Source organism: Gavialis gangeticus, unplaced genomic scaffold (assembly GCF_001723915.1).
Source record: "Gavialis gangeticus isolate Ggan-Ray unplaced genomic scaffold, GavGan_comp1, whole genome shotgun sequence".
NCBI lineage: Eukaryota > Metazoa > Chordata > Crocodylia > Gavialidae > Gavialis > Gavialis gangeticus.
The window spans coordinates 37835953-37850734 of NW_017728996.1; the positions used below are offsets into that span (position 1 = coordinate 37835953).

The 14782-nt window shown below is 40.3% G+C and overlaps 1 protein-coding gene across 6 annotated transcripts in view; it reads left to right on the forward strand.

Moving 5' to 3' along the window:
• Window positions 1-14782, forward strand: part of TJP1 (tight junction protein 1) — a 138192-nt gene that overhangs the window by 94864 nt on the left and 28546 nt on the right. For 4 of the 6 annotated variants that reach the window (XM_019504335.1, XM_019504332.1, XM_019504333.1 and 1 more), the window contains exons 12-23: window positions 966-1074; window positions 2257-2476; window positions 3367-3551; window positions 3679-3774; window positions 4347-4429; window positions 6450-6660; window positions 7544-7644; window positions 9659-10012; window positions 10434-10685; window positions 11421-12314; window positions 13332-13414; window positions 13967-14188. In XM_019504335.1, the coding sequence (XP_019359880.1) occupies window positions 966-1074; window positions 2257-2476; window positions 3367-3551; window positions 3679-3774; window positions 4347-4429; window positions 6450-6660; window positions 7544-7644; window positions 9659-10012; window positions 10434-10685; window positions 11421-12314; window positions 13332-13414; window positions 13967-14188 (2810 nt within the window). The remainder of the gene's footprint in view (window positions 1-965; window positions 1075-2256; window positions 2477-3366; window positions 3552-3678; window positions 3775-4346; window positions 4430-6449; window positions 6661-7543; window positions 7645-9658; window positions 10013-10433; window positions 10686-11420; window positions 12315-13331; window positions 13415-13966; window positions 14189-14782) is intronic. The other 2 variants (XM_019504336.1, XM_019504338.1) reach the window with 1 other exon arrangement.

Consider the following 14782-nt stretch of genomic DNA (forward strand, 5'->3'; position numbering starts at 1 on the left):
GGGGCATGGGGGTGGGAGGGTGGGGAGCACCTGCCGCTGTGCACACTGCCAGATGAGGCACGGGGGTGTGTGCCCTTGGATCTGTGTGCGGGCTGAGGGCAGGCAGCTGCTGCGGGCTAAGGCCAGGGGCTCTTCTTGGCTGGGGGGAGAGGGTTGGGCGGGGTTGGGAAATGGCGGCACTGGAAGGGGGACTACAGCCACCTCAGAATTCACCAGAGCCTCCCTGTAGCTCCTTTCCCAGCATTGTCACTGCTGCCCACCCCTAGCCAACCCCAGCCCAGCCCCCACAATTGGAAAGAGCCCGGTGCTGCCCCTGGCCTCAGCCCACCCTCACCCTGTGTGCAAATCTGGAGGGCCCGTGGTTCCCCTTGGGGTGCACGCAGCATCGGGAGCCACCCCATGGACAAGCTGCAGCTCCCACGCTCTGCCCTATCCCGGCTGGGTAGCACTTGCCCAGCCCCACTCCCTCCCTCACCACAGGGGCCTTGATCTGCTCCCACACCCGTTCCCTCCCCTCCCCTCTGCCCCTTCCTTCTAACAGATTTACCAGCTGGACATTGCTCTCCAAGCTGCAGCGTGCGTGCTCCGGTTGCTCATATGCATGCAGCATTATCAGCTCCATCAGCCCCAAAAAGCCAATTGATGATGATGTCAATTTCCTTTTTTTTTGGTGCTGATACAATATGGACTGATGCATTGGTGCACCTCCTAAAAATATTTATTCATTTTGTCCTCGTTAGGTAGGGGGGAGGGCGGGGGCAGTGTGTGTTAATCTTTAACTGTATTTTAAAATGTTGTATTTTGAGAGTGGTCAAAATCCTTTTGAAATGCATAGAGTTGGTTTCTACCTAATTAGAGAAACAAACTTAGTGTTAATAGGTTATGCACATTTCCACAATATATAATTGTATTTGCCTGTTCTGTTATGTTGTATAGCAATGCAAAATTTATTTTATTCATACTAGGTAAATAATGTGGACTTCACAAATATCATTAGAGAGGAAGCAGTGCTTTTTCTGCTTGATCTCCCTAAAGGAGAAGAGGTAACAATTTTGGCACAAAAGAAAAAGGATGGTAAGTGTTTTCATTGAATGCAGAGATGTTAATGTCAAATAACTTTGGCAGCTTGGAAAGACTGATGGAAAGCCTTGTTGTAGGTTGCTTCAAACACAGCAGAGATAAGCATAGTAATGGCAGAAATTTGCCATTGAACAATTGAGCAATAGACAGTTTTGTTTTGACGACCGTTTGTGGGCTTGGTCTGTTTTCATGAGTTTCGTATTAAAATTATTCCATTCATTATTCTCCTGTTAGTAGTCACAAGAAAGACTGGGATAGATATTCTAATGACTAGTCTATCTACACAAGTTGCTCCACTTTAATTAAGTCTGTATAGTTAAACTAGTCCCAACTGCCTTAGTGTGGATGTGACTTCCCTGTAGGCAGATGGGACTGTTTTTTCTGTATTAAACTCTTTTATAAACAGATCCACTATAGGGGTCATGTCAATATTAACTTTTCTGGTTTAATGAAAACTGAGAGCTGCGATCTTAGCTAAAATAACTAAATAACCTCAAAACTTCATGTAGATCTAACCTGTGTAGAAGAGTGCACTACTGGTTCTCTGTTTGATTTGTTCCACTGTTAATCAGTTATTTCAGGTTCTATTAGTATCAGCATAATAGGATATTCTTCAGAATTCATTAAACAAGCTCTAATCTTGTTACAAGAAAAAATCCTAAAAGTTTAAACGCTGCTCATTTAGAAGAGTCAGTTCTTTCACTGGCTGTGCATGCACAAAATGCAGGAGTTCATGTATTGTACAAGCTTAAGTATAGGAATTTGAAGTATAGAAAATTACTAGCACTATTACTAGCAGTGTTAGGAAAAACATTTTGCTATAACTCGCATGGTTTATTTTGGCACAAGTCCTTGGAGATTTGCAATTTATATTGATAAAAAAGAATCCTTTCATCTACTGCAACTTAGGCTTTTCAGGAAATATAAGGTATATTGACAAAGAACCTTTTGGCCATGTTGTTTCCAGTGGGATTTGCTGGCTGGCATATTTATATCAGCAAGCCCTTTAAATTATAGAGATGCCCCAAGTTTTTAGATACTCCTGAGATACTTTACAGGTAAAATAAAAATCAGAGATTCATGAGATTTGTGTTCAAAATCCTTCTATAAACTAATGGCTGTGAGCATTAGGACAGACTTAATGTCCTACAAATTTGATTAACTTTTTTTTTGCAGTTTATCGTCGCATTGTTGAGTCTGATGTTGGAGATTCTTTCTATATCAGAACTCATTTTGAGTATGAAAAGGAATCTCCCTATGGGCTAAGTTTCAACAAAGGTGAAGTGTTCCGTGTGGTGGATACCTTGTACAATGGCAAGCTGGGCTCCTGGCTGGCTATTCGAATTGGCAAGAATCACAAAGAGGTGGAAAGAGGCATCATACCCAACAAAAACAGGTATGGTCTTGAAACAGTTTTCTGCAAGCAGTAGCTAAAGTTCTAATAAAGTTTGTGCAAGGTCTGTATTTGGGAAACTGCATTAGTCGCAAGATCTTCTTGTCAGTCAGACATGTTTTCTACTTAGAATTTTGGGAGTGGAAAGACATTCATAAGGATACAAATTAATTTGAAATTAGATGCAACTAGTGTGAATGCCAAGCATTTTATCTGGGTTTATAAACAGCAGTTTATAAAATGCTGTTCTTGGACAGTACATGAAAAACTGGCTAGTCGGATTAGGTTTACTTTCCTTGTTTCCATGCGAGCGAAACAACGCAAGGGAAGGGAAGACTGCACATTTAAAGCCGTGTCTAGAAAAAACAATGTCAATTCAGTTAACTCAAACAGTCTAACAAATAGCTTCTAAAACTCTAAGGCAAAGCAGTTTTACTTCATTGGTAATTTTACTTCATTAGTTTTCTTACTAATCTGGTTAAGTTTAAGACTAGTAGCACATTTTTTCCAGTCCATATAAGTCCTAAATGAAGAGCAAAAGAGGATACTGACATTCAACTTCTTTCTCTGGGGTACAACAAGTGTTGTACTAAAGTAATTAAATACATATATCATTTTCTCAAAAGTGCTTTGTAAGCAATTACTGTAGTTGACTCAGCAGCATCATTTGATCACCTGCGGTAGGGAAGCTGGTCCAGGAAACAGTGCTCTTTTCATATGTGGTAATATTTTGGGTTTAGAAGATGAGTTGAAGCCCCTTATTTAGGTGATCAGGAGTTCTTCAGCCTATTTGTTAATCAAATGCAACTTCAAAATTTTATTTGCTTGTCTGTTTGTTGGCATTTTGTCTGTGTAGGTGCATGATCTCTCTTCTTGACTATATCCCCTTTTAGAGCTGAGCAGCTAGCTAGTGTACAGTACACTCTTCCAAAGACAGCAGGAGGGGATCGTGCAGATTTCTGGAGGTTCCGAGGCCTGCGCAGCTCAAAGAGAAATCTCCGAAAAAGCCGAGAAGATCTCTCTGCACAGCCTGTTCAGACAAAGTTCCCTGCATATGAAAGAGTTGTGCTTCGAGAAGGTAGCTTCCTGTTTAAAACAGATGAACTGTTACTGTTCCAGTTCAATATTTTTTGATGAAAAATTACTTAAGTTTATTTTAAAAGGTCAATTTACTCTTCCCTTCCTCACCTTCCTTCCTCTTCTAGCTGGATTTCTCAGGCCTGTAACTGTCTTTGGACCAATTGCTGATGTTGCAAGAGAGAAACTAGCACGAGAAGAACCTGACATTTTTCAAATTGCAAGTAAGTGTCTCTTTGAAGTTACATTAAAATAATAAAATAGCAAAGTAGTTTACCTGTTTTCCCTAGCTTTCTTTCTCCCATTATTTCTATAACAGTTGTGATTTTCGTCTCTTACATTGTCAGTGATATGAAAATGATCTTTAAAAGCTTTCCCTTTGTTCATAATTAACTAGTTGATACAGTAACTTAAAGGTATGGAATTGCTATAGGTTTCTTAAAGAAACATGATTTTGCATTTAGAGGATTATTAGTTTCTAATAATGTTTTAGGGCCTACTTCTGGAAAGTGTCAGGCATTGGTGAACATGAGTTGAACTTGGCATCTAAATTCAAAATTTTGATCATTCAGAATTAAGCCTCTGCTAAATGTCTTAACACAATCTTGGTGACTTTAAAATAAATAGAAATCAGTCATTTAATTTCTGCATTATTTTAAAGTAAAACGAGTATCTTTATTATGACAATTTTAAAGAGTAGCCTGGTATTTCAAACTAGAGCAGGCATGGAGAGGGTTGTATACTTGAATAAAAGGCAGTTAAAAAACAATTATTTTTAACTCCGTTCTATTTACAGAAAGTGAACCAAGAGATGCTGGTACCGACCAGCGTAGCTCTGGCATTATTCGTCTTCATACAATAAAACAGATAATTGATAGGGTAAGTAGTAAAAATATGTGGTGTTTTGTAAATGTGTAGCTGATTCTAAAAATAAATAAATAAGAATGGGAGTGATGGAATGAACTGAAATGTCTATTCATTTAAATAAACATAAGTTAACGTGCTAGGGTTTTCGTAAACAGTAACAAAAACAAAATATAAATCAACTTATAAGCAAGGAATTATGTGCATAAATATTTGTATTGGCATGCTTATCTTTTCTAATTGCCTAAATTAAACAGTAGTACAAGCTGAAACAGTTTAATCTATGTAGGCACTTATTAAAGCGGATATAAAGGAAAATGCCACATTTCTATCATATCAGGCACTTATTTTGGCTTATGGTATACTTTCAGAAGAGTGAACACATTATATTGCAAGGTGCTCCTCCCTCATTTTGCTCTCAAGTAAATATATGTATATTTAAAAATATTTTTCAGAATCATCCATAGATAAAGAAATTCCTTGCAAATGTGCTGGATATCTGTTTCACGAGCCTCTAATTTAAAAATAGCCTTTAACTTGCTGTAAGTTTTAGGCATATACTTGAAAAAAATAGTAACCTGTGTATGTAGCTGTACCAATAAAACAGATTGTAAAGCTGTAATACTGAATGTGCTTAAATTAAATGATGGACAAAAACTCCCTTTTTCCCTCTCTTCTGCCCTTAGATGTCTCCCTCTTCTTTTCCATTGCAATATGCAATTGACCCTCCCACATCTATCCCTCTAGCCTCCGATCACCTGAAGGAGAATGTCATAGAAAAGCTAAGAGAGTTAACTTTTTTTTCTTTACCATTAACTTTTCAACGTTTCTGTCTCTGTCTTCAAAGTTAGCAGGAGAACCACTAAATTTGGCACCAGTTTCTTCAGTATGTCCCCTCATTCAGGGGTGTCTAGGTTCACCTGGGCTCCTGGGTGGAGTCTGGACTGTTGGGCTCCTCATAGGCTGGATCAAGGCCACAGTATGGAAGTGGTTGCTGTGGCCACTACAGTGGTGGCAGCAGATCCACCAACAGTGACGTATCTGGTAGGAGGAGATTGAGGAATGGGGTCTGAGGGCAGCAACAGCAAGCTAAGCTTGCTGTTACTGGCCATGGCCAGTGGGAATGAAAAGCCCTGAATTCTGTGGCAGGCTATGTTCTCCTAACTTCTGGTGGCCTGCTGATAGTCTGGCAGGCATACTAGAGCAGCTCTGCAGGCTGGATCCACCTGTGGGCCATAAGTTTGACACCCCTGCCACAGTCCATGAAAACTTCTGACAATAGGTGTTCATATAGGGCACCTGTTCTCTACCTCTTCTTTCTATGTTCCTGTTGATAAACAAAATTACTTCATTAACCCTTACTCTTAGGAAGACTTTTTCCCGCTACAGGATCATTGCATCCAGGGAATGCAACACCAGATGCTTATGGAATTGATTCCACAGTAAGGGAAAGCTATGATCATGTCTGATATGCAGAAGAAGGATTTGTTTGAAGTGGAGTTGAAGGCATTGGGATCTGGCCCTTCATTTCTTTTCTTCTCTGCCACTGTCTTTTTGTGGCTCTTCCTTTCCTTAGGAAGCTGTCTGGCCTGTAGAAAGTAAACATGTGACACATTTCTAACTAGGCACACTCATTTTCAGTAGCTCTGGTCATGAATGCCATGTGCCCCCAGAACCTAACAGAACACAGCGGGAGTGGCGACCGCTCACAGGCACCACTGGCAGCGTCAGCAGCAGTTTTCGCAGGGGGTGCACTGCCTATTTCAGGGGGTGCACATGCACCTCCTACATGTCGCCAATGGCTCTGTTGGTCATAAGAGTGATTGTATAGGCAGTCTAACTATTGGGTTTTGCCTTATTTTCCCAGCCTAATAATAAAAATAAGTGGTTTGTGTACCAGTACCTAGATACTACGATACATTCTGTACAGTAACTGGAGAACAACTCTTTATAGAGGATATGAAAAATGAATTATTACCTAGGTGTAGCGCTTGAAAGCTTCACTTTCTTGCTGGTGTTCTCTCTTCCCCTGCAGGACAAACATGCTTTATTGGATGTCACTCCAAATGCAGTGGACCGTCTAAATTATGCACAGTGGTATCCCATTGTAGTGTTCTTGAACCCGGACTCTAAGCAAGGTGTAAAAACCATGAGAATGAGGCTGTGTCCAGAATCACGGAAAAGTGCCAGAAAATTGTATGAAAGAGCTCACAAACTAAGGAAAAATAATCATCACCTCTTCACAAGTAAGTGAACAGAAAGAAATGTTTACGAATGAAGCTAAATTGAAAAAAAAAGAAAAAAAAATCATCCCCCCTTCAAAAGAAAGGAAAAAAAAAAAAATTTTTACGAAAAAAGCAAAATTAAAAAAAAAAAAAAAAAAGCGAAAAGTGGTGTGGGGATGATTATATCTAACAAAGTTTTAGGCAGCATCTTTAATCATCTTTAGTTGCCCTATTGTTAGTTCTTTCATTGCTAGGTGTCTTGGTATTAGTAGTATGTATTTACAGCTGTTTTGTTCATATTTTATTAAAAATCCAGTATATTGGGTTTCACAAGTATCCAGTAGTATTTACTGCTGTGTATTGTCACACCATGAAGTTGTACCCCATCCTCGTTTCTCCCCACCTCTCCTTGTAAGGGAGGCAGCAGACAGCCCCTTGTGGTCCATGGGACATTTGTCTCCTGTCATAAATCTTTTCTAGGTACTACCCACTGCCTATATTGCCAGCCTTCCTTATTCTGTGTTTCTGATTCATTTTTGGATGCATCTGCCCCCAGACTGGAAAAACTGGCATTAATATTTTGGTAGCTTCTTTATATGTAGTTCTTCTGAAAGCAGACAAAAATGACATGGGATTCAACAACTTTTGTCTTCAATTCCTGAATTAAATATGATCAGTGCACTAGTGCAAAGATGTTTCCAGTCCTGCAAACGTACCTAATCTGAATCATGCAAGCTTTGTTTTGCCTTGTGCATGATCCCCAATATTATAGGTTCTGCCAAACAAATTATACTTGTCTGTCTTGTTAAGTCTCAGCTGGTATTCAGCATTTGGTTCTAGTGATCCAGATCTTTCTCAAAATTAAAAAGAAATTTAAGATAAGAAGTTGTCACTTTATTTTTAGCTACCATTAACTTGAATTCAATGAATGATGGCTGGTATGGAGCTCTAAAAGAGGCAATTCAGCAACAGCAGAACCAACTGGTGTGGGTTTCAGAAGGAAAGGTAAGGAATTCAACTTTCTCATTTAGGTGGAAATAATAAAACATTTAGTAGTCACATGCTGTACAGTAATGAGTGGACTTTCCTCTTTCTTTTCCATGATCATACCAAGATTGCTGTGAATTAACAGTGGCGAGGTGGGTGTCCATCTGTTTTTGTGGCATAAAAGAAATCCTCATGCAACAATAGTATACACCTTAGTGACTGCTACCTTTTTCTACTTCATTCCTCTCAATTGTACCTTCTGGACAATTGGGTTTTCTTATGGAATGAAAGAACTTCCTAGTCCTGCTCATGGCTTTAAGGTCTAAGGAAAATTGCTATCTCAACTAATAGCTATGTGAACCATGCTAGACCATCTATTGGCAAGATAAATGTAGCTATTTAACTGCTGTAGATGGTTTTTTTTCTCTTGTGGTGGTTTAGCAATGGTGCAGGTATTTACCCACTGAAACAACTTAAGAATGGATGTGTTGCATTATTTGTTGTATTGAAGTCTCCAAGTCTGGAATAGGTGTCTTTCTAAAAAGTAACTTCTGATTTGAACCACAAGATATGGCAAAGACTGGCAGACATTGCACTTAAAATGCAATCAGCCTGTTAAGAGTGCTATAAATAGCAACCTGGTCACACATTCAGGCAATTAATGAGAAAATTAGATGAAATGAGAAACCAAAAATATTCCATAAAATGTGTAATCTTTTTCTGACTGGTTTTCATCATGTCTTAAATTGAATGTGTGGCAGGGTAGCCCTGTTATGCAGTCTGATGGAACTGCACCCCACTGTTTTCAGTGTGCCAAGTGAAGGGGAAATCAACATCTGGGCTAGGGTGCCAGGTAGTAGGACTCGCAACAATCTGGCATGGTGTTTGCCTTGTCCCTCAGCTCTGGTGGGCCCTGAGGAGCAAAGTGTGTTTTGGTGTTTGGTCATGGGAAGCCATGACCCAGCAGTTGACTACCTTGTCCTACAGCTCCCAAGGACACTTGACACAGGGAAGTTCCCTGATCGTGCGATCCCTGTGCACTGGGACCTTTAAAAACCATGTGTGGAGCCCACATGCATATGCAGTTTTCTGATATTCCAGTGCCTAGGGCTCTGGGACTGACCCCAGTGTGATACTGGGGCTGGGACCCTCAATTCACTGAATGTTGGTCTCAGCCCTGGAAATGCCCTGGAATCTCAAACCAGCTTGTTGAAACCAACAATTGCGCTGGGCTAGGGTCACCCAGCTATCAACTTGCGGATGCAGGGGAGCCCTGGGATGATCCCAGGCTCCCTGTATATTTGCAACTGGTAAAGGCATGATTTGGGATCGGATTCCAAAATTGCATAACCTGCCATATGTGTGGTATGTCAGCAAGTGTGATTGGTGTGATTGGGGATCAGACCCCATTGTGCCATTAAATGAACTTCTGCCAGGGGCCTTAAATGCAGAAAATACCTGGTGACATTTTATTGTCTGTGTCTATCTAGGAAGTAGCACTGGAGTTTTTTTGTGGCCGTGATGTTTCATGTGCAAGAAATAAGGTTGTTTTTTGGCAGTATCTTTTAGTGAATCAGCTGTGTAGGTGGGAGGGATGTTAGACAAGCCTTTGGGCATAGAATATCAATGTTAGTTGCTCCCAACGCGACAGCTGGTCCAATAAGATGTCACCAAAAACAACCTTACTTCTTTGGAGGAAGTCGGATTAAATATTGGTGTTCCTTTCTGGCCTTAAACTCTGGAGTCTTCAGCAGAAGAAATAGCAGTGCAAAGTTTCCCATCCTGCCACTTGAATATATTCTGACTCTGTTTCTCAGTGGAAGGACAGGTTATTACATGCAGTCAGTCCTTGGTGGTCTTGCTACCCATTAATCATGATTTTTTGGTTCGTCACAGATCTGAAGCAAATGCACTGTGTGTTCAGTCTGTAATTCCGTGTAAGAAAAGAATTCCCAGTTCTGCACTGTAAGACAAAGGACATCTTTTGAAAATGCTTATAAGAAAGATTTATATTTTCTTTTGTGTGATACAGGCAGATGGTGCTACAAGTGATGACCTTGATTTGCATGATGATCGCCTTTCCTACCTGTCAGCTCCAGGTAGTGAATATTCCATGTATAGCACTGATAGCAGACACACTTCTGACTATGAGGACACAGACACAGAAGGGGGTGCCTACACTGATCAAGAACTAGATGAAACACTCAATGATGATGTTGGGACTCCTCCTGAATCTGCCATTACACGGTCTTCTGAACCTGTAAGGGAGGATTCCTCTGGAATGCATCATGAAGCTCAGACCTACCCTCCTTATGCATCACAAGCGCAGCCACAACCAAATCTTAGAATGGACTCTCCAGGATTTAAAATAACTGCCTCACAACCGGTAAGCAGTAACTTGGTACTTCAGTAACAGGTATTCTTCTTCCTTGAGAGTATAAGCTCTTTGAAGGAGAACTGTCTGTCTTTGCGCACTGCCAAGTAGTACCATGACTGTGCACCAGAGGCCAACAATAATTTATGTGCTGGAATGGATTAGAAAGTCTACTTGTCTTCATGTAAAGAGACGGCAATTAATTCTGATAACTTTTAAGGTGCCGTTCTGATTTCTGAAACTTTTAAATGTGTATTTCAGTTTGTAATAAGTGGTGGAATGACTTTTCTGAAAGCGATAGTGCATCATTCTTTCAGTGCACTTTTACATGAGATGTTTTATCAAAGAAACATTTAAAGTATTTTGCCTATAAATTGAAAAATCATAACATTATACAAAGCACTACATTTAAAATATTTTAAACACTTCACAGAAAGCAGAAGCCTCACCTGCAGTCCCTTACCTTTCCCCGTCGCCTGAAATAAACCCTGCAATCTCATCAACTTCTGTCGTTAATCCTAACGTAAACCTAACTAATGTCAGACTGGAGGAGCCCACCCCACCTCCTTACAACTCTTACCAACCGCAAGCTGGCCCCTTAAGAACACCAAGCACTGAGGGTGCCCATATAATGCTAAGAGATCAAGAGCCATCATCCTTATCGCCGCATATAGATCCAGCAAAGGTACCCGTGCTGAAATGTTGCACTTATTTGCTGCTGTACATTAAGCTGGCACCTGCTCATTTTGTTTTGCCACTTGCTGAAGAATTCTGTCTTAATCACCCTTCCCTCCAATCTGCAAGGGTTCATGCAGTTTAAGACTGCATCCAAATTGCTACGCATACGCATCATCTAACTTTTTTGTTTGCATGGCTTCAAACTGTGCATCATTCCACTTCTGCTAGAAAAACAAGATAAATTAAAAGATTACATTTGTTGTTTTTGATTGATTCTTTCAGTGTGTGTATGATTCAACTTGTCAACATTGTTTTGTTTATTAATGGAGTGTTTGTGAAAAATGTGTCCCAAAATGTTAGACTGGCCTTAAGCAAATTCTTCACTATGCTGAATGGAAATCCTGAATCATGGTGCTTTTGATATATTGAGCCATTCTGAATTAATCCCCCCAAAATGTTGGAATTAATTTGAAGTCCAAATAAATCCATTCTTTAAAAATGACAAATATGAGATACTTGTTAGCTTTGGCTTTTCTCCTTAAACTAAATAAGTGGGGTTTTTTCATGTGAACGTGGGACATTGGTTCCAGTTCTCTGCTATCACAGGCATCTACATTGTGTAATGCTTTCCTCAGGAAAAAAACAAACCTAATTTTACCTACTTTGACTTGCACTGTAGCTTTTTAAGTAATGTATGTGCATTCACTTTTCATATTACATATAAGGAGTTCTCTTTTTGCAGGTTTACAGAAAGGATCCATACATTAATGAGGAGGCGGCACCTAGGCAGAACTACATCCTGAAACAGCCAGCTGTTAATCATCCAGTACACCGACAGGAAAGAGAGTCAAATCTGATCTATGAATCCCAGACTCAGTATACAGAGAAACAGCCTAGTAGGGAATATGAACAGTCAACATACCGGTATGATTCTGCTAACTATACAGATCAGTTTGCTCGTGGTTATGACCCTCATTTACATTATGAGGACCGTGTACCTTCCTATGAAGACCAGTGGTCATATTATGATGAAAAACAGCCCTACCAGCCAAGACCACCTTATGATAACCAACCACCTAAAGACTTTGACCCTAGACAAAATGCAGAAGAGAGCACAGAATGCAGCTACTACCCAGCACAACCTCGCTTTGAAGAACCACCTCCAATGACTTATGACAGCAGACCTCGCTATGAACATGCACCTAAAAACTTCATACCACAAGTGCGTTACGAAGATCAGCCCACTACTGCATACGATATTCATGGTAGATATAAACCAGAGGCCCAAACATACCCTCCAGTGATATCTAGATCTCCTGAACCTAAGCAGTACTTTGAGCCACACATAAGGGGCTATGAACCAGGCCCTCCCCAAGGATTTAATGCTAAAGTAGGACAGTATGAGCCTTCTCATACCACTGCAAATGTGCCCCCTCCACCTCCTCCATCGCAAACGAAGCCAGAAATTTTGCCTTTGAACAGTAAACCACTGCCTACACCACCAACACTAACAGAGGAAGAAGAAGATCCAGCCATGAAACCACAGTCAGTGCTAACTAGAGTTAAGATGTTTGAAAACAAAAGATCATTGTCTGTTGAAAAAATCAAGGACTCTAATGATGCACCAGCTGTCAAGGTAAATTATTTAAGTATCCACTTCCAGCTTTTCATCATGCCACAGTGGGGGCCAACCTTTTTGTCAGGCATGCCACAGATTGACCCTGAATGCTTCCTGAGTGCCACTTCTATCTTTTTCTTGCCCAGTCTGCTGCTCGGCTTTCTGCTCCCTGACCAAGCTGCTGCTCTGCTTTCCTCTTCCTTCCCTTTGTGTCTTACTTGATTGAATGCCCTGCTTTCTGCCCTCTCTGCCACTGTGCTGCCTGTCCCCTCCCCAGTCTGCTATATACCACACACAGGGCATGTCTACACGAGAAGTTTACTGTGGAGTGGACTAATTAGCTCTGCAGTAACCTTCTCGGTGTTTATGAGGCAGGAGTAAACTATTCATAAACTCCACAGCAAGGTAGTACTTGTAAATACAAGTACTATGTGCTGCCAAGCTTTTTACTCAGCAGCACCACAGGTGTAGATGCTGACATGGCTTGCTGGGGCATGAGGATGCTTCAGTGCATGGGCTGCCAGCCAGCTATGCCTGCACTGGAACACCACTGTGTCCCAGCCAGCCCCTCCACAGCATGTTGAGCTGGGTCAGAGCAGCCATGTTAGACCACCTCCCTTCCAGACCCCCTGCCAGCCAGGGCTGCTCTAACATGGCTCCTGTGTGGTGTGATCCCAGGGGCATATGCAGTGAGCACCAGAGTTTATTGCTCTGCATTAATTGCATGTGTAGACACACCCACTGAGCCTACCCTTGCCACTTGTTTCACCTGTGCCACAGGCTGACCACTCCTGATATGCTTTGCTGTAGTTAGAGTTGTTGTTTTTTGGGATACATTGTCTTCAAATTATACTGAAGTTAGACAGTTGTTACAAAGCAAAAGCACGTACTAAGACGATCTGAACTCACTATACCAAATGGGCTCCTGTTCAAGTTTTGAGTCTCTAATTCCCATGGTTCTCTTAAAGCAGTACAATTGTATCTTTCTAAACATAGGAAATTTAACTGAATCTTAGTGTATATGTTTTATTACAGCCCCCGGAATTAGCACCTAAACCTGCCCTTGCTACGGTTGCCAAGCCAGCCTCTCAGTATGAACATGACAAAACAACTTACAGGTACAATTTATCATTAACAAGAGTATGTAATTGGGTAGTAAATCAGTAGTCATTTTCAGTGGTTGGATATTTCAGAAAAAGAATTGTTTTTAATATTATAATAGATGAATACATCACCTGTTTCAAAGAATTTCCTTTCTTAAGGAGCTTCACAGGGTCTTTTTTCAAAATGTTTTAGGAAAAGAGTAGCTATAACATGAGAAGAAATAGAAGCATGATGTTGGCTTAGTCCTAATAATTTAGGAGTGGTAAGGGTTTTTTACTGTTTGAGGTACCACCTCCTTAGCTATGTCATTTCAATAAAGTGAATGTTAATGGCTCAAAGTTCTTGTTCTCAGTCCATTAGTTAACTATATGAAAGTATTTTAAAATGCCAGTTAAATGCTTTTCCCTTTGTTGATGAGTACCCCTTGAAGGGCATTTTTGTGACATAAGGGTTTTTACACAAAAAATATTTTAATTATAGTCTGGGTAGTTAGCTTATAAAATAGCATTTGGGCTTATTGCTTTTCAAAACTTAAAATACAGTAAAGCATTATTATTCCTAATTAGGGCCCCAGAACCACAAAGACCTCAAGCAAAGCCACCTGAAGATATAGTCCGTTCAAATCACTATGATCCTGAAGAAGATGAGGAGTACTATCGAAAGCAGCTCTCATACTTTGATCGCAGAAGTTTTGAAAATAAGCCCTCTGCACAGATACCTGCCAGCCATCATCCTGAGCCTGCTAAGCCAGTACATCCTCAACTGAACTTCACTAATTATTCTTCTAAGTAAGTTTTTTGCATTTTTATTTAAAAATGGAATAGTAAGGTTTAGAGGTCTAAAACTGAATTTGAATTTGGTTTAAATTTCTACCTTCCCCACAAAATTGTGGACTTTAAGAAAAATAGTTACTGTATGCTCAGAAAGTCAATTCCTGGGGAAAGGTTTCTTTATGAAGCTAGAAAATATGTTAAAATTTGCATCTTGATTGAATATAATGAAATTAACTTCTGTAAGTTTCTGGAACAGCTGACTTCTTTTCCTGACTCATGTAGTCTTGAGAGTGGAGCACAAAAGAGATTTTCTTAGCATAACGTATACAAACAATTAATTTAATAAAACATTCCAAAACACAAGTTTCAACTATTTGTAGTCCTAGTTAACTTTTATTTTGACAGCAGACTAACAAAAATCAGCCAGTTGATATTTGACATGACAAAGCAACTTCATGACACTTCCTGGATGTGATGTTGGAGCCAGAAGTTGTTCTTTGCAGATGTAAACATCTGTATTCCTGTGTTGTTCCAGTTCCTTGATTTGGAATATATTTATAAAGAAACTGTATGAATGTTCACTGTTAGCGGAGGTTTGGGGGGGGGGGG